Raw genomic sequence first — 19,900 nt, forward strand, 5'->3', positions numbered from 1 at the left:
ATGGCATTGACACTCAGCAAGGGGTGGGGCACGCTGAGTGGGTCCATGGGGCAGACAGGCAGCACGTATCTGTGCCCACCTGTTTTACCACAGTGTATGTAACCAAATTGTGTGTATTGTGTGTGACAATGACCCAAGGGAAGGGCCTTTTCACTGATACAATAAAGGAGGTGGCCTTGGCTGCCAGTGCTCAACCTTTCAATGCTAGTCTCTATGTACCAGACAAAGCCTGCGTGGGGGTGGGATGATAGTGGTTTAAGGTATAATTCTCAGCCACTATCACAGTTCATATCTTGAAGCTGTGCTTGTATTGCGGTTAGGAAAAGACCACAGTACCCACATTTTTTCCATCTGTGGAAAAAACATTTGTGTGCGTCTTAGTGAAGGCAAAGGAAAATTATAGATGTGACAAAGAGTGTGAGCAAAAAGGTCAAGAAGAAAGGAGAAAGCGAACCAGATGGAGGGAAAGAAAGATGAAAGGGGGGGACAGATCGTTTGCAAAACCACATGGGAGTTTCCTGACACCACACGACCTATCATTTTGTATTTCTGTTTCTTCCACTGACTTCACCGTAGCTGCTGCTTAGGAAAATCGTCAAAATGATCAAACTAGCACTTCTATGATTTTACCAATGAAGTGGGAGATAGACTCAAAAGTAAAAATCTCTGAAAAATGATCATCAATAGAGATAATATGGGCCATGTCCATCCCTGGTTTGCCAGATCTGATTACAGAGTAGAAGCTGACCACCGGAACATTAGTTAGTGTATGGAAATCAGATGATGGCTATTAGTTAGGTGTGGCCAGTCTGTAGATTTAACTTTAGACTGAAGGAGTCACAGGGCTCTGTAATAAGGTCACAGTAGCACTAGGGCTGTGCCACACCAAACTGGAAGTCTTCCGACTAGCTTGGAAAGACAGTACCATGCAGTACCGAAGAGCCCTCACTGCTGCTCGATCATCCTATTTTTCCAACTTAATTGAGGAAAATAAGAACAATCCGAAATTTATTTTTGATACTGTCGCAAAGCTAACTAAAAAGCAGCATTCCCCAAGTGAGGATGGCTTTCACTTCAGCAGTAATAAATTCATGAACTTCTTTGAGGAAAAGATCATGATCATTAGAAAGCAAATTACGGACTCCTCTTTAAATCTGCGTATTCCTTCAAAGCTCAGTTGTCCTGAGTCTGCACAACTCTGCCAGGACCAAGGATCAAGAGAGACACAAGTGTTTTAGCACTATAGCCCTTGACACAATGATGAAAATAATCATGGCCTCTAAACCTTCAAGCTGCATACTGGACCCTATTCCAACTAAACTACTGAAGGAGCTGCTTCCTGTGCTCGGCCCTCCTATGTTGAACATAATAAACAGCTCTCTATCCACCGGATGTGTACCAAACTGACTAAAAGTGGCAGTAATAAAGCCTCTCTTGAAAAAGCCAAACCTTGACCCAGAAAATATAAAAAACGATCGGCCTATATTGAATCTTCCATTCCTCTCAAAGATTTTAGAAAAAGCTGTTGCACAGCAACTCACTGCCTTCCTGAAGACAAACAATGTATACGAAATGCTTCAGTCTGGTTTTAGACCCCATCATAGCACTGAGACTGCACTTGTGAAGGTGGTAAATGACCTTTTAATGGCATCAGACCGAGGCTCTGCATCTGTCCTCGTGCTCCTAGACCTTAGTGCTGCTTTTGATACCATCGATCACCACATTCTTTTGGAGAGATTGGAAACCCAAATTGGTCTACACGGACAAGTTCTGGCCTGGTTCAGATCATATCTGTCGGAAAGATATCAGTTTGTCTCTGTGAATGGTTGGTCCTCTGACAAATCAACTGTACATTTCGGTGTTCCTCAAGGTTCCGTTTTAGGACCACTATTGTTTTCACTATATATTTTACCTCTTGGGGATGTCATTCGAAAACATAATGTTAACTTTCACTGCTATGTGGATAACACACAGCTGTACATTTCAATGAAACTGTCACGGCTGGCTGAAGGACTGGACCAAAGCGCAGCATGGTAAGCGTACTTTTTCTCTTTATTCAAAAAATTACGCCGACAAAATGAAGAACAAAAACCAAACCGTGAAGCTTTGGGCTATGTTCCCTGAACAAAGACAAAGTTAACTTCCCACAAAACAGGTGGGGGAAAGGGTACCTAAGTATGGTTCTCAATCAGAGACAACGATAGACAGCTGCCTGATTGAGAACCACACCCGGCCAAACACATATAAATAGAAAATCATAGAACATAGAACATAGACTGCCACCCAAATCACACCCTGACCAACCCAAAATAGAGACATAAACACTCTCTATGGTCAGGGCGTGACAGAAACATGGTGAAGCCCCAAAATTGCCCTCGCTAGAAGCCTGTGTTTCAGACATAAGGAAGTGGATGGCTGCAAACTTTCTACTTTTAAAATCGGACAAAACAGAGATGCTTGTTCTAGGTCCCAAGAAACAAAGAGATCTTCTGTTGAATCTGACAATTAATCTTGATGGTTGTACAGTTGTCTCAAATAAAACTGTGAAGGACCTCGGCGTTACTCTGGACCCTGATCTCTCTTTTGACGAACATATCAAGACTGTTTCAAGGACAGCTTTTTTCCATCTACGTAACATTGCAAAAATCTGAAACTTTCTGTCCAAAAATTTCCAAAAATCCATGCCTTTGTTACTTCTAGGTTAGACTACTGCAATGCTCTACTTTCCGGCTACCCGGATAAAGCACTAAATAAACTTCAGTTAATACTAAATACGGCTGCTAGAATGACTAGAACCAAAACAATTGATCATATTACTCCAGTGCTAGCCTCCCTACACTGGTGTCCTGTTAAGGCAAGGGCTGATTTCAAGATGGGCTTGCTCCTACCTATCTTTCTGATTTGGTCCTGCCGTACGTACCTACACGTACGCTGCGGTCACAAGATGCAAGCCTCCTAATTGTCCCTATAATTTATAAGCAAACAGCTGGAGGCAGGGCTTTCTCCTATAGAGCTCAATTTTTATGGAATGGTCTGCCTACCCATGTGAGAGACGCAGACTCGGTCTCAACCTTTAAGTCTTTACTGAAGACTCATCTCTTCAGTGGGTCATATGATTGAGTGTAGTCTGGCCCAGGAGTGTGGAGGTGAACGGAAAGGCTCTGGAGCAACGAACCGCCCTTGCTGTCTCTGCCTGGCCGGTTCCCCTCTCTCCACTGGGATTCTCTGCCTCTAACCCTATTACAGGGGCTGAGTCACTGGCTTACTGGTGCTCTTTCATGCCGTCCCTAGGAGGGGTGTGCGTCATTTGAGTGGGTTGAGTCACTGACGTGATCTTCCTGTCCGGGTTGGCGCCCGTCCTTGGGTTGTACCGTGGCAGAGATCTTTGTGGGCTATACTCAACCTTGTCTCAGGATGGTAAGTTGGTGGTTGAAGATATGTTTGGCCCTGTCCGGGGGTATCATTGGATGGGGCCACAGTGTCTCCTGACCCCTCCTGTCTCAGCCTCCAGTGTTTATGCTGCAGTAGTTTGTGTCGGGGGGCTAGGGTCAGTTTGTTATATTTGAAGTACTTCTCCTGTCTTATCCGGTGTCCTGTATGAATTTAAGTATGCTCTCTCTAACTCTCTCTTTCTCTCTTTCTCTCGGGGACCTGAGCCCTAGGACCATGCCTCGGGACTACCTGGCATGATGACTCCTTGCTGTCCCCAGTCCACCTGGCCGTGCTGCTGCTCCAGTTTCAACTGTTCTGCCTGCGGCTTTTTGGAATCCTGACCTGTTTACCGGACGTGCTACCTGTCCCAGACCTGCTATTTTCAACTCTCTAGAGACAGCAGAAGTGGCAGAGATACTCTTAATGATCGGCTATGAAAAGCCAACTGACATTTACTCCTGAGGTGCTGACTTGCTGCACCCTCGACAACTACTGTGATTATTATTATTTGACCATGCTGGTCATTTATAAACATTTGAACATCTTGGCCATGTTCTGTTATAATCTCCACCCGGCACAGCCAGAAGAGGACTGGCCACCCCTCATAGCCTGGTTCCTCTCTAGGTTTCTTCCTGGGTTTTGGCCTTTCTAGGGAGTTTTTCCTAGCCACCGTGCTTCTACACCTGCATTGCTTGCTGTTTGGGGTTTTAGACTGGGTTTCTGTACAGCATTTTGAGATATCAGCTGATGTACGAAGGGCTATATAAATACATTTGATTTGATTTGATTTGGCAGTCATGACATTTTGTCAGCCGGTGATTGTCATGCAAATAACTGCCGGTCTCAGAGTAATTGACCGTTAATGAACATAAACATATTTAGCATTGCTTGGCTTCCACGCACAGCCTAGAAGCCACCGATGAGGACCTTCAGAACATCTACATTTAAAAAAGTCTAATTAAGTGTAATAAATCCATTTAACTTAGCCTACTCCATCACAATAAACCCATTATTTATTTTAGGAATGTCTAAAGAAACATTACGTGAATAAAATGTAGCCTAATTCAGAAGAACAGAACAGCATATTCTGAGTCGTCCTTATGTTAGGACCTGATCTGGATATTCCATATGGCTGTGAGCTACACTAATTAATTTACCAGACAAGATTTGCTTATAATTCCGGTGGCATTATTTGATATGATTTTATAGTAAGAAGAAAACCATTGAATATAGCTGAATAAAATATAAAGGATATTTTCTCCAAGTGATTTCTGAGTGAGTGCGCACATGCGGCTATTTTGTGTTGAGAGGTTAACAAAGAAACAGGCCCTCCTACACTGAACAAAAATATCAAAGCAACATCCAACAATTTCAAAGATTTTACTGAGTTACAGTTCATATAAGGTAATCAGTCAAATTAAATAAATTATTTAGGCTGTAATCTATGGATTTCACATGACTGGGAATACAGATATGCATCTGTTGGTCACAGATAAAAAAAAAATTTAAGTAGGGGAATGGATCAGAAAGCCAGTCAGCATCTGGTGTGACCATCGTTTGCCTCATGCAGCACTACACATCTACTTCGCATAGAGTTGATCAGGCTGTTGATTGTGGCATATGGAATGTTGTCCCACTCCTCTTCAATGGCTGTGCATAGTTGCTGGATGTTGGTGGGAACTGGAACAAGCTGTCGTACATGTCTATATAGAGCATCCCAAACAGGCTAAATGGGTGACATGTTTGGTGAGTATGCAGGCCATGGAAGAACTGGGACATTTTCAGCTTCCAGGAATTGTGTACAGATCCTTGCGACATGGGGATTTATCCGTGAAGAGCACCCTTCTCCAGTGGCTACCGAAGGTGTGCATTTACGACGCCGAACTGCCATCAGGTCAAGACCCTGCTCAGGATGACGAGCATGCAGATGATTTGCAAACTGAAGAATTTCACATTTGAGATTCTTCAAAGTAGCCACCCTTTGACTTGATGACAGCTTTGCACAGTATTGGCATTCTCTCAACCAGGTTCATGAGATAGTCACCTGGAATGCATTTCACTGCCGGGCACAGTGCACGTTAACCAGGTCGCCAGGTGCACGTTGTTTCCTCCGACACATTGGTGCGGCTGGCTTCCGGGTTGGATGCGCGCTGTGTTAAGAAGCAGTGCGGCTTGGTTGGGTTGTGTATCGGAGGACGCATGGCTTTCGACCTTCGTCTCTCCCGAGCCCATACGGGAGTTGTAGCGATGAGACAAGATAGTAACCAATAACAATTGGATACCACGAAATTGGGGAGAAAGGGGGGTAAAAAAAAAGAAAAAAAAGAAAAGAAAGTTAGTTTGTGGAATTTCTTTCCTTATTAATTAATGCATTTGAGCCAATCAGTTGTTTTGAGACAAGGTAGGGCTGGTATACAGAAGATAGCCCTATTTGGTAAAAGACCAAGCCCATATTATGGCAATAACAGCTCAAATAAGCAAAGAGAAACGACAGTCCATCATTACTTTAAGACATGAAGGTCAGTCAATACGGAAAGGTTCAAGAACTTTAAAAGTTTCTTCAAGTGCAGTCGCAATAACCATCAAACGCTATGATGAAACCCAGAGTTACCTCTGCTGCAGAGGGTAAGAGAGTTAACTGCACTTCAGATTGCAGCCCAAATAAATGCTTCACAGACACATCTAAACATCAACTGTTCAGAGGAGACTGCGTCAATCAGGCCTTCCTTCATGGTTGAATTGCTGCAAAGAAACCACTACTAACAGACACCAATAAGAAGAAGAGTGTCACGCCCTGACCATAGAGAGCTGTTTATTCTCTGTTGGTTGGGGTGTGATAGTGACACGGGTGGGTCATCTAGGTGATTAATGGTTTATGTTGGCCTGGTATGGTTCCCAATCAGAGACAGCTGTTTATCGTTGTCTCTGATTGGGGATCATATTTTAGCAGCCATTTCCTCATTGTTCTTTGTGGGATCTTGTCTACAGTTAGTTGCCTGTGTGCACACCAGTAGCTTCACGTTTCATTTGTGCTTGTTTGTTTTGTTTGGTGAGTTTCTATTAATTAATATATGTGAACTCTACGCACGCTGCGCCTTGGTCCAATCATTATAGCGAACGTGACAGAAGATCCCACCAACAACGGACCAAGCAGCGTGCCCGGGAGATAATGGCATCCTGGTCTGTAGACGAGATTAGGGAGTGAACATCCTGGACTTGGGACGACGACATAATAGCAGGGAAGAGCATGCCATTGAGGCAGGAGGAAGCAACGAAGGAGGGACAGCGAAGAAGTCGGGGAGGTAGGCCACAGAAACCCCAATACATTTTTGGGAGGGGGCACATGGAGCAGTCGGCTGAGCCGAGGAGTGAACCAGAGCCAGTCTGGAAGAAGAAGGATAATTTGAAGGAGAGAGAAATGGGAGAGTTGTTGAGTTGGTGGAGGATGCACAGATTTGGAATAAAGGAACGTGTTGTCAGTGTGGTGCCACCTGAGTCAGCTCCCCGTACTCGTCCTGAGAAGTGTGTTAAAGTTTGGCAACAATTGACGCCAGCTATACACACCAGGTCTCCAGTGCACCTTCACAACCCAGTGCCTCCTGTGCCAACTCCTCGCAATCTCCCTCAAGTGCGCTTTCCCAGTCAGGTGTGTCCTGTTCCTGGTGTGTCCTGGTCCTGTTGGTCCTGTTCCTGCTCCTCGTACTCTCCCTCAAGTGCATGTCATCAGCCCGGTGCCACCTGTACCGATCCCACGCATCAGGCCTCCACAGTCCAGTAAGTCCTGTGCCTCCTCCCCGCACTCGCCCTGAGGTGCGTGTCATCAACCTGGTGCCACCTGTACCTGTCCCACGCATCAGGCCTCCAGTGCGCATCCACAGTCTGGTACGTCCTGTGACTCCTCCCCGCACTCGCCCTGAGGTGCGTGTCATCAGCCCGGTGCCACCTGTACCGGTCCCACGCATCAGGCCTCCAGTGCGCTTCCACAGTCCAGAGCTTCCGGCGACAGTTCCCAGTCCGGAACCTCCAACGATGGTCCACGGTCCGGAACCTCCAATGACGGTCCACGGTCCGGAACGTCCTGCAACGGTCCACGGTCCGGAACCTCCTGAGACTGTCCACGGTCCGGAACCTCCTGAGACGGTCCACTGTCTGGAACCTCCTGAAACGGTCTACGGTCCGGAACCTCCTGAGACGGTCTACGGTCCGGAGTCTCCTGAGGCGGTCTGCGGTCCAGAGCCTTCAGCAGGGGTTCTCACTCCAGAGTCTCCTGCGACGATCTACAGCCTGGTTCCTCCGGCGGCGATCCATGGTCCGGAGCCTCCGGCGACGATCTACGGTCCGGTGCCTCCGGCGACGACACACGGTCCAGTTCCTCCTGCGACGATCCCCGCACCAGAGCCACCATGGAGGAAAACGTATCTGCGAGCAGAGTGGGTACTTCGCCCCTTACCTGAGCCGCCCCCCAACGGTAGATGCCCACCCAGACCCTCCCCTATCGAGTCAGGTTTTGCGGTCGGAGTCCGCACCTTGGAGGGGGGGGGGGGGGGGGGTTACTGTCACGCCCTGACCATAGAGAGCTGTTTATTCTCTGTTGGTTGGGGCGTGATAGTGACAAGGGTGGGTCATCTAGGTGATCAATGGTTTATGTTGGCCTGGTATGGTTTCCAATTAGAGACAGCTGTTTATCGTTGTCTATGATTGGGGATCATATTTAAGCAGCCATTTCCTCATTGTTCTTTGTGGGATCTTGTCTACAGTTAGTTGCCTGTATGCACACCAGTAGCTTCACGTTTCGTTTGTGCTTGTTTGTTTTGTTTGGTGAGTTTCTATTCATTAAAATACGTGAACTCTACGCACGCTGCGCCTTGGTCCAATCATTATAGTGGACGTGACAAAGAGACTTGCTTGGGTCAAGAAACCAGAACTATGGACATTAGACAGGTGGAAATCTGTCCTTTGGTCCGTGAGTCCAAATTAGAGATTTTTGGTTCCAACCGCAGTGTCTTTGTGAGATGCAGAGTAGGTGAACGGATGACCCAAACTCAAACTCAACCCAATTGAGATGGTTTGGGATGAGTTGAACAGCAGAGTGAAGGAAAAGCAGCCAACAAGTGCTCAGCATATGTAGTAACTCCTTCAAGACTATTGAAAAAGCATTCCTCATGAAGCTGGTTGGGAGAATACCAACAGTGTGTAAAGCTGTCATCAAGGCAAAGGGTGGCTACTTTGAAGAATCTCAAATATAAAATATATTTTGATTTGTATAACACTTTTTTGGTTACCACGTTTGGAGTTATTTGTCCACTTTAGTTGTGATACAAACCTTGTCAAAACCGAGGTCTATGGGCTAGGCTACATGAGGTGTGATACAAACCTTATTAAAACATATAGGCCTATGGGCTAGGCTACATGAGGTGTGATACAAACCTTATTAAAACATATAGGCCTATGGGCTAGGCTACATGAGGTGTGATACAAACCTTATTAAAACATATAGGCCTATGGGCTAGGCTACATGAGGTGTGATACAAACCTTATTAAAACATATAGGCCTATGGGCTAGGCTACATGAGGTGTGATACAAACCTTATTAAAACATATAGGCCTATGGGCTAGGCTACATGAGGTGTGATACAAACCTTATTAAAACATATAGGCCTATGGGCTAGGCTACATGAGGTGTGATACTAACCTTATTAAAACATATAGGCCTATGGGCTAGGCTACATGAGGTGTGATACAAACCTTATTAAAACATATAGGCCTATGGGCTAGGATACATTATGCATGCCACTATGATTTGAAAAAGTCGCAAAAAAAAGGCACGCGCTGTTTATTGCCTTAGACTGCACACGCTGAGCATCATTCACAAGTGATAATATAGTCACCCATCAGACTATTCTCAATGTAATCTTGTCTTTACATATACTAAATAATATATGTGTGAAATTAGTTTTGATTTAGAATGGGCCATTATCATGCACTTGTCGGAAACAGGGGCAGGGGAAAAAAAATACATGACATGCGTAGGACGCTTTTCCCGCCAGCCAGGCTACTCTAGTTGTAAAGTGAAGCAATGTGCATATTAATATTAGAAAAGTTGAGGAATAAATATAGTTAGCCTACTTCACTGCAGCTAATATGAGGAAGTTGAAAAACAGTCAGAAACACAACACCACTTCTGCAATTACATAAGAAACATGTTTCAGGCAGCACCAAACATCTCTCCATTTCTTCATCATCTGGTGTCCAGCAACGCTCAAAACTAGCCTATCCCAACCCCCCACACACCTGCCCTGTCCTGACAGACAACATCTGCATCTTGTGGTCAGAGTCCTTTATCCATCTCTTTAAGGCAATGACAGTGTAGGACAGTGCTACTCATCTGCAATGTCCATTGTAAACACAATACAGGCTGTTTACAACAGTGGCGGTTCAAGCTTGTATGGCTCCCTGGGCAAACCCCCCCGCCCCCCAAAAAAGCACCATTGTGCACAAATTGTAATTTTTATTCAGACATTTGGAACAACACAAATAAATAATCATAACATTTACACTACCGTTCAAAGGTTTGGGGACACTTAGACATGTCCTTGTTTTTGAAAGAAAAGCTTTTTTTCCCACTAAAATAACATCAAGTTGATCATAAATACAGTGTAGACATTGTTAATGTTGTAAATGACAATTGTAGCTGGAAACTGCAGATTTTTAATGGAATATCTACAGTTGAAGTTGGAAGTTTACATTCACTTAGGTTGGAGTCATTAGAACTCATTTTTCAACCACTGCACAAATTTCTTGCCTCTTTGCTTGACATCATGGGAAAATCAAAAGAAATCAGCCAAGACCTCAGAATAAAAAATGTAGACCTCCACGAGTCTGGTTCATCCTTGGGAGAAATTTCCAAACGCCTGAAGGTACCACGTTCATCTGTACAAACAATAGTACGCAAGTATAAACACCATGGGACCACGCAGCCATCATACTGCTGTCTCCTAGAGATGAACGTACTTTGGTGAGAAAAGTGGAAATCAATCGCAGAGCAACAGCAAAATACAGTGTGAAGATTCTGGATGAAACAGGTACAAAAGTATCTATATCCACAGTAAAACGAGTCCTATATCGACATAACCTGAAAGGCTGCTCTGCAAGGAAGAATCCACTGCTCCAAAACCGCCATAAAAAATCCAGACTACGGTTTGCACATGGGGCCAAAGTTCGTACTTTTTGGAGAAATGCCCTCTGGTCTGATGAAACAAAAATAGAACTGTTTTGCCTTATGTTTGAAGGAAAAAGGGGGAGGCTTGCAAGCCGATGAACACCATCCCAACCGTGAAGCATGGGGGTGGCAGCATCATGTTGTGGGGGTGGCAGCATCATGTTGTGGGGGTGCTTTGCTGCAGGAGGGACGAATGCACTTCACAAAATAGATGGCATCATGAGGTAGGAAAATGATGTGGATATATTGAAGCAACATCTCAAGACATCAGTGAGGAAGTTAAAGCTTTGTCGCAAATGGGTCTTCCAAATGGACAATGACCCCAAGCAGACTTCCAAAGTTGTGGCAAAATGGCTTAAGGACAACAAAGTCAAGGTATTGGAGTGGCCATCACAAAGCCCTGACCTCAATCCCATAGACAATTTGTGGGCAGAACTGAAAAAGCATGTGCGAGCAAGGAGGCCTAAAAACCTGACTCAGTTACACCAGCTCTGTCAGGAGGAATGGGACAAAATTCACCCAACTTATTGTGGGAAGCTTGTGGAAGGCTACCCAAAGCGTTTGACCCAAGTTAAACAATTTAAAGGCAATGCTACCAAATACCAATTGAGTGTATGTAAACCTCCGACCCACTGGGAATGTGATGAAAGAAATAAAAGCTGAAATAAATAATTCTCTCTACTATTATTTTCACATTTCACATTCTTAAAATAAAGTGGTGATCCTAACTGACCTAAGACTCTGATTAAATGTCAGGAATTGTGAAAAACTGAGTTTAAATGTATTTGGCTAAGGTGTATGTAAACTTCTGACATCAACTGTACATAGGTGTACAGAGGCCCATTGTCACCAACCATCACTCCTGTGTTCCAATGGCATGTTGCGTTAGCTAATCCAAGTTTATAATTTGAAAATTCTAATTAATCATTAGAAAACCCTTTTGCAATTATGTTAACACAGCTGAAAACTGGTGTCCTCATTAAAGAAGCAATAAAACTGTCCTTCTTCAGACTAGCTGAGAATCTAGAGCATCAGCATTTGTGGGTTCGATCACAGGCTCAAAATGGCCAGAAACAAAGACCTTTCTTCTGAAACTCGTCAGTCTATTCTTGTTCTGAGAAATTGACAAGAAAATGAAGATATTGTACAACGCTGTGTACTATTCCCTTCACAGAACAGAGTAAACTGTCTCTAACCAGAATTGAAAGAGGAGTGAGAGGCCCCGGTGCACAACTTATCAAGAGGACAAGTACATTAGTGTCTAGTTTGAGAAACAGACGCCTCACAAGTACTCAACCGGCAGCTTCATTAAATAGTACCCGCAAAACACCAGTTCTGACCCTAGTTCTTGTGTTATTTCTTTGTTTTAGTTGTTTTGTGTTTTTGAAGTGTTCAGTTTTCCATTAAAAAGATGAACACTAACCACGCTGCGCTTTGGTCCACTCCTTCTTCCACCCAAGACACCCAAGACAGCCGTTACAGTGACTCTAGTTACAGAGTTTCTCTGTCCAGTGTCTGTGTTCTTTTGACCATCTTAATCTTTTCTTTTTATTGGCCAGTCTGAGATATGGCTTTTTCTTTGCAACTCTTCAAAAACAAGGACATTTCTAAGTGACCCCAAAATTTTTAACGGCAGTGTAAAAATATATAAATATAAAAATATATACAAAAATAAGACTCATAAATATCAAAAAGAAGTGACAAAGAGAAATATAAACACATTTGTGTTGATTTGGCACCCAGCATCAATATATTACCCATCCCCCAACACTGTCAACCAAGAGTCAAGACTAAACCAATTCACCTTGGTGGTGTGCAGACTGGTTTTATACTATTCTCAACCATTTCACAAACCAGACAAAAATGAAACAATAAGTCTGTTTAACTATGTATTCACAGTATTATTTATGAATTGTGGTTTATTTGGCAGCATTTCGTAGTGTGACTGATTTTACTAATTGCATTAGTACTGAACAAAGTTAGAGGTGCGCTATTTGATAGATTCCCCCTCTCCCCCTACCCCGGGCTTCCAGTGGGGAGACCTGAGGTCAACCTATCCCCGCCCCCTCCCCATCTCGTACTTCTGAGTGGGAGACCTTCCCAGGCAGTAGCCTGACTAGCTCACAAACTAGAATCAGGGCGCCCACTCCGACAAAGTTAATTGACCCACAGTCCCACATGGTGACATGATATCATTGACAAGACGTCCAAATGAGCGATAGAAAACCAATCACGCAAATGTCACCATACCAATTTTTTGGGTGCGGGCACCTCGTGCCGCCCCTGGCAAGATGCTGGGCGGCTGTCCATGTCGCCTATACCTAAATCCGCCACTGGTTCACATGGACAGACCTGAGAAACCCAACTCCTCATACAGCCACTTAGCTCAGGCCTGACTACCCTATACAGACAAATCAAATTATATTTGTAAAATGTGCCGAATGCAACAGGTGTTGACCTTACAGTCAAATGCTTACTTACAAGCCCTTAACCACCTTTCAGTTTTAAGAAAAATAAGTGTTAAGTAAAAGTAGATAAGTAAAAATGTTTATAAAATGTTTATAAAAATAACAAATAATTAAAGAGCAGCAGTAAATTAACAGTAGTGAGACTATATACAGGAGGTACCGGTACAGAGTCAATGTGGAGGCTATATACAGGAGGTACCGGTACAAAGTCAATGTGGAGACTATATACAGGAGGTACCGGTACAAAGTCAATGTGGAGGCTATATACAGGAGGTACCGGTACAGAGTCAATGTGGAGGCTATATACAGGAGGTACCGGTACAGAGTCAATGTGGAGACTATATACAGGAGGTACCGGTACAAAGTCAATGTGGAGACTATATACAGGGGGTACCGGTACAGAGTCAATGTGGAGGCTATATACAGGAGGTACCGGTACAAAGTCAATGTGGAGGCTATATACAGGAGGTACCGGTACAGAGTCAATGTGGAGACTATATACAGGAGGTACCGGTACAAAGTCAATGTGGAGACTATATACAGGAGGTACCGGTACAGAGTCAATGTGGAGGCTATATACAGGAGGTACCGGTACAAAGTCAATGTGGAGACTATATACAGGAGGTACCGGTACAGAGTCAATGTGGAGGCTATATACAGGGGGTACCGGTACAGAGTCAATGTGGAGGCTATATACAGGAGGTACCGGTACAAAGTCAATGTGGAGACTATATACAGGAGGTACCGGTACAAAGTCAATGTGGAGGCTATATACAGGAGGTACCGGTACAGAGTCAATGTGGAGGCTATATACAGGAGGTACCGGTACAGAGTCAATGTGGAGACTATATACAGGAGGTACCGGTACAAAGTCAATGTGGAGACTATATACAGGGGGTACCGGTACAAAGTCAATGTGGAGGCTATATACAGGAGGTACCGGTACAGAGTCAATGTGGAGGCTATATACAGGAGGTACCGGTACAAAGTCAATGTGGAGACTATATACAGGAGGTACCGGTACAGAGTCAATGTGGAGGCTATATACAGGAGGTACCGGTACAAAGTCAATGTGGAGACTATATACAGGAGGTACCGGTACAGAGTCAATGTGGAGGCTATATACAGGGGGTACCGGTACAGAGTCAATGTGGAGGCTATATACAGGAGGTACCGGTACAAAGTCAATGTGGAGACTATATACAGGAGGTACCGGTACAAAGTCAATGTGGAGGCTATATACAGGAGGTACCGGTACAGAGTCAATGTGGAGGCTATATACAGGAGGTACCGGTACAGAGTCAATGTGGAGACTATATACAGGAGGTACCGGTACAAAGTCAATGTGGAGACTATATACAGGGGGTACCGGTACAAAGTCAATGTGGAGACTATATACAGGAGGTACCGGTACAGAGTCAATGTGGAGGCTATATACAGGAGGTCCCGGTACAAAGTCAATGTGGAGACTATATACAGGAGGTACCGGTACAAAGTCAATGTGGAGGCTATATACAGGAGGTACCGGTACAGAGTCAATGTGGAGGCTATATACAGGAGGTACCGGTACAAAGTCAATGTGGAGGCTATATACAGGAGGTACCGGTACAAAGTCAATGTGGAGGCTATATACAGGAGGTACCGGTACAGAGTCAATGTGGAGGCTATATACAGGAGGTACCGGCACAGAGTCAATGTGGAGACTATATACAGGGGGTACCGGTACAGAGTCAATGTGGAGACTATATACAGGAGGTACCGGTACAGAGTCAATGTGGAGACTATATACACGAGGTACCGGTACCGAGTCAATGTGGAGACTATATACAGGAGGTACCGGCACAGAGTCAATGTGGAGACTATATACAGGAGGTACCGGTACAAAGTCAATGTGCGAGGGCACCGGTTAGTCGAGGTAATTGAGGTAATATGTACATGTCGGTAGAGTTAAAGTGACTATAATAACTAGATAATAACCAGAGAGTAGCAGCAGCGTAAAAGAGGGGGTGGGGGGAAGGGACAATGCAAATAGTCTGGGTAGCCATTTGATTAGCTCTTCAGGAGTCTTATGGCTTGGGGGTAGAGGACAGACAGGCCTATTTTGGGTTAGAGATAAAAAGAGATGGGGGGTAGAGAGAGAGAGAAAGAGAGAGGAGGGGGAGAAAAAGAGAGAAAGGGAATGAAAAAGAAAGAGAGAGGGGGAGAAGAGAGAGAGGAGGGAGAGAGAGGAGAGAGACACAGATAAAGACAGAGGAAGAGAAAGGCCTGGCAGTGGCTTAGTCTGCCTCTTTTGTTCTAACCATGTTGTTGACTGCTGGTTCCCTGGTTCCCCCAGTCCAGTCTTAAAGACAACCCCTCACTGTTTATCTGTAATAAGAAACGGCCATGTTGGATATCTCCTCCTTTATCTTCTCCGCCCTTCTTTCCCCTTTTCTCCCCTTCCTTCCTCCCCTCCCACTGCGCTTCATTTGATTTTGTTGTTCAACAGCCCACACTGAGAATGTGTGGGAGGGAGAGAAGTCCACAATTAGATGTTTCTACAGTCACTAGTACACAACAAGCACTCTGATCTGCACTCCCTGAACCAGCTCTCTCCTTGGGAAGATGGCAATGATAGCGATGAGAAACCCAGAACATACGGTCTTATCCAGTGCTTCGAAGTCAACAATCCCATGGGAGATTGGTACTGTACCTGATATGACCAGTACAGAATAGGTGATGTGATGATAATGACAGTTGGCATCTCCATGTATGTATGATCCTAAAGGGCTTTACATTATAAGGAGGTCGCTCCGTTTGTAATACCCAGCTGAATAACAATGTGATTGGATCATGGTGGAAGTGGCAACTCAATCTTTTTTTAGTGAAGAGTAGAGCTGTGCATTGTGGGTTGCCTGGGGGACATACCGACTTGAGGGAGAAGTGAAACTGACAGTATTCATTGGGGGGGACAGATGTGTCAAAATATCACACAGACTTTGTCTGATGACAGCCAGCCATATCCTTCATTGTACCTTTCATCAATGTGTTTCTGTCTTACTGTTTTATAAGAAGTTCATAAACTGTTAATTATTAGTTTAAAATCTGTAATAAACAGTTTTAACACATAGGTGTTGACTTAGGCTACGTAACTGTTATTGATTATGGGCATGGAAGGAACAGGGAAGATTAACCTAAATACAATATACAGTTAAAGTCGGAAGTTTACATACACTTAGGGTGAAGTCATTAAAACACATTTTTCAACCACTCTACAAATTTCTTGTAAACAAACTATAGTTTTGGCAAGCCGGTTAGGACATCTACTTTGTGCATGACACAAGTAATTTTTCCAACAATTGTTTACTGACAGATTATTTCACTTATAATTCACTGCATCACAATTCCAGTGGGTCAGAAGATTACATACACTAAGTTGACTGTGCCTTTAAACAGCTTGGAAAATACCAGAAAATAATGTCATGGCTTTAGAAGCTTCTGATAGGCTAATTGACATAATTTGAGTCAATTGGAGGTGTACCTGTGGATTTCAAGACCTACTTTCAAACTCAGTGCCTCTTTGCTTGACATCATTGGAAAATCAAAAGAAATCAGCCAAAAAAATGTAGACCTCCACAAGTCTGGTTCATCATTGGGAGCAATTTCCAAATGCCTGAACGTACCACGTTCATCTGTACAAACAGAGATGAATGTACTTTGGTTCGAAGAGTGCAAATCAAACCCAGAACAACAGCAAAATACAGTGTGAAGATGCTGGAGGAAACAGGTACAAAAGTATCTATATCTACAGTAAAACAAGTCCTATATCGACATAACCTGAAAGGCCGCTGAGCAAGGAAGAATCCACTGCTCCAAAACCACCATAAAAAAAAGCCAGACTACGGATTGCAACTGCACATGGGGACAAAGATCATACTTTTTGGAGAAATGTCCTCTGGTTTGATGAAACAAAAATAGAACTGTTTGGCCATAAGGACCATCGTTATGTTTGGAGGAAAAAGGGGGAGGCTTGCAAGCCAAAGAACACCATCCCAACCATGAAGCACGAGGGTGGCAGCATCATGTTGTGGGGGTGCTTTGCTGCAGGAGGAACTGGTGCACTTCACAAATTAGATGGCATCATGAGGAGGAAAATGATGTGGATATATGGAAGCAACATCTCAAGACATCAGTGAGGAAGTTAAAGCTTGGTTGCAAATGGGTCTTCCAAATGGACAATGACCCCAAGCATACTTCCAAAGTTGGGGCAAAATGGCTTAAGGACATCAAAGTCAAGGTATTGGAGTGGCCATCACAAAGCCCTGACCTCAATCCCATAGACAATTTGTGGGCAGAACTGAAGAGGCGTGTGCAAGCAAGGAGGCCTAAAAACCCGACTCAGTTACACCAGCTCTGTCAGGAGGAATGGGCCAAAAATCACCCAATTTTTTTGTGGGAAGCTTGTGGAAGGCTACCCAAAACGTTTGACCCAAGTTAAACTATTTAAAGTCAATGCTACCAAATGCTAATAGAGTGTATGTAAACCTCTGACCCACTGGGAATGTGATGAAAGAAATAAAGCTGAAATAAATCATTCTCTCTACTATTATTCTGACATTTCACATTCTTAAAATCAAGAGGTGATCCTAACTGACCTAAGACAGGGAATTTTTACTCTGATTAAATGTCAGGAATTGTGAAAAACTGAGTTTAAATGTATTTGGTTAAGGTGTATGTAAACTTCCGACTTCAACTGTACCTACTATAGGAATACAGCACATCAAAGACTGTTCATCTTTGGGCCAGAGCGATATACACGATATCACTGTATCATTTGTATTTATTTTAAGAATGTGGTGTGCTTGCAATGTCTATTATTTTCTATATAAAAACCAATCTAGTAGCCTATATCATGGGCACAACACACATCAAACAATGTCATGTTCCACTGTCTCTCTCGCTCACACAAACACACACACACACCAATAAGCTGAAGTTTATTACGATAACTGTCGAAGTGTATGTTATGGCTATGGTGACCATACTGTACCTCCAAAGTGCGTATTTCTTTCTGAGTGAGGTCACTCAATGTAGCGCATTTGGTTCGGAGTCCTTGTAAACTAGAGATGGAGATCTCGATCATATTCTGGATGAGTTCGCACTGGCGGAGTGCGTCCTTGTCCATCGCTGCGCCACTGTCCCCGTGCGATAGTTAATTACTTTAAACCATCCTTCCACCTTTGACTGGCACACTATCCATTCCTCGTCATTGGCACGGCTTGACAGGTTGGGTTGAGTTTGGACAGTTACAAAGTAGACACGCTACAGGAACGCATACAAACAAATAATCTGCACTTAGTAATAGACTCCCAAGAGCTGCAAACAAAACGAATAGAACAGTTAATTTAAAACCTTTAAAGTCTTAGCTGTCTGTCACTTCACTTAGCACACCGTGGGTTCCGTGTATTCTCAAGAGCTACGTAGTTTACTTATGCATGGTGTTTGACAGAGTGGCCGCCTCGTCTTTTAACCTCTTTCACACTGCGCAGAATATCATATCTCACAACTCCTGGAGAACTGTTTATCCTATCAGGATATATAATAACATATAGAAATCTTCACAAGAAGATGGCAATATCATACAAGTACAATTAAATGCCTTTCTTGCAAGCTCTAAAACCAGCAATGAGTAGTGGTTTATAGTAGTTTATATAAACAGCTCGGTGCATTCAGCATGTCAATACTTCTTACAAAAACAAGTAGTGATGAAGTCAATCTCTCCTCCACTTTGAGCCATGAGAGATGGTTATGCATATTATTAATGTTGGCTCTGTGTGTACATTTAAGCGCCAGCCGTGCTGCAATTTCTGAGCCAACTGTAATGTGCAGGGATACTGGGCAACTAGGGGTCGGGATATATGATAAACAGAGTAGCAGCAGCATATATGAAGATTGAATGTGAGTGTGTGTAGAGTCAGTATAAATGTGTATGAATGTTATGTGTGTGAGCAAATTAAGTGTGTGTGTGTGTGTGTGTGTAGAGTCCTGTGAGTGTGCATAGAGAGTGCAAAAATACAAATAAAATACTTTATTTAACTTGGCAAGTCAGTTAAGAACAAATTCTTATTTTACAATTACAGCCCCGGCCAAACCTCCCCTAACCCGGACGACACTGGGCCAATTGTGCGCCGCCCCATGGGACTCCCAATCAAGGCAGGTTGTGCCTCTAGCACTGAGATGCAGTGCCACTTAGGAGCCTTTATTGCCCCTAGTAGTGAAGGAGACGTGTTGATGGAAGTTGGGCATCACAACGAAGAAAGCAGCCTCAAGTTTTCCTGCTTGTTTATAGCCTTGTACAGTTTGTTAACTGCCAGCATGTTATTTTTTTGTCCTGAGACAACAATAGCTGAAAACTCACTCAGGAGGTAGAAGGGTCGGCCTTTGACCATCAGGTATTCCAAGAAGGGTCAACAATGGGTCAAGACTTCCACTGCACTCTAGTCGGCACACCATTTGTTGTTGATGAAGAGGCAAACCCCTCCCACTGTCAATATCCCTGACTTCCCTGTCCTGTCCACTCGGGAATGGAGAATCCATCGAGTTGGACAGCCATGGGGGGTATCTCAGAAAAGCAGAGAATATTGCAGTTATGAGAATCCCATTGGTAACAAATCTGTGATCGGAGGTCATCCACCTTATTATCAAGTGATTATATTGGCCAACATTGTTCACCCATCTTGGTCAGAAGAATGGAGGGTAGAGGTGGCCAGTTTTCCCTTCACCTTAATCTCACCAGGACTCC

At 43.9% G+C, this 19,900-nt stretch overlaps 1 protein-coding gene across 2 annotated transcripts in view; it reads right to left on the minus strand.

Annotated features, from left to right (window-relative positions):
* The window catches only part of LOC110507885 (kinase suppressor of Ras 1), a 71,279-nt gene extending 52,673 nt beyond the window's left edge, over window positions 1–18,606 (minus strand). Inside the window, exon 1 of one of the 2 annotated variants that reach the window (XM_036965147.1) lies at window positions 18,149–18,606. In XM_036965147.1, coding sequence (XP_036821042.1) covers window positions 18,149–18,283 — 135 coding nt within the window. In that variant the 5' untranslated portion in view covers window positions 18,284–18,606. The remainder of the gene's footprint in view (window positions 1–18,148) is intronic. The other variant, XM_021588271.2, reaches the window with a different exon arrangement.
* Between the last annotated feature and the right edge of the window lie 1,294 nt (window positions 18,607–19,900).

The sequence above is a fragment of the Oncorhynchus mykiss genome, chromosome 27 (assembly GCF_013265735.2).
Source record: "Oncorhynchus mykiss isolate Arlee chromosome 27, USDA_OmykA_1.1, whole genome shotgun sequence".
Classification (NCBI taxonomy): Eukaryota; Metazoa; Chordata; class Actinopteri; order Salmoniformes; family Salmonidae; genus Oncorhynchus; species Oncorhynchus mykiss.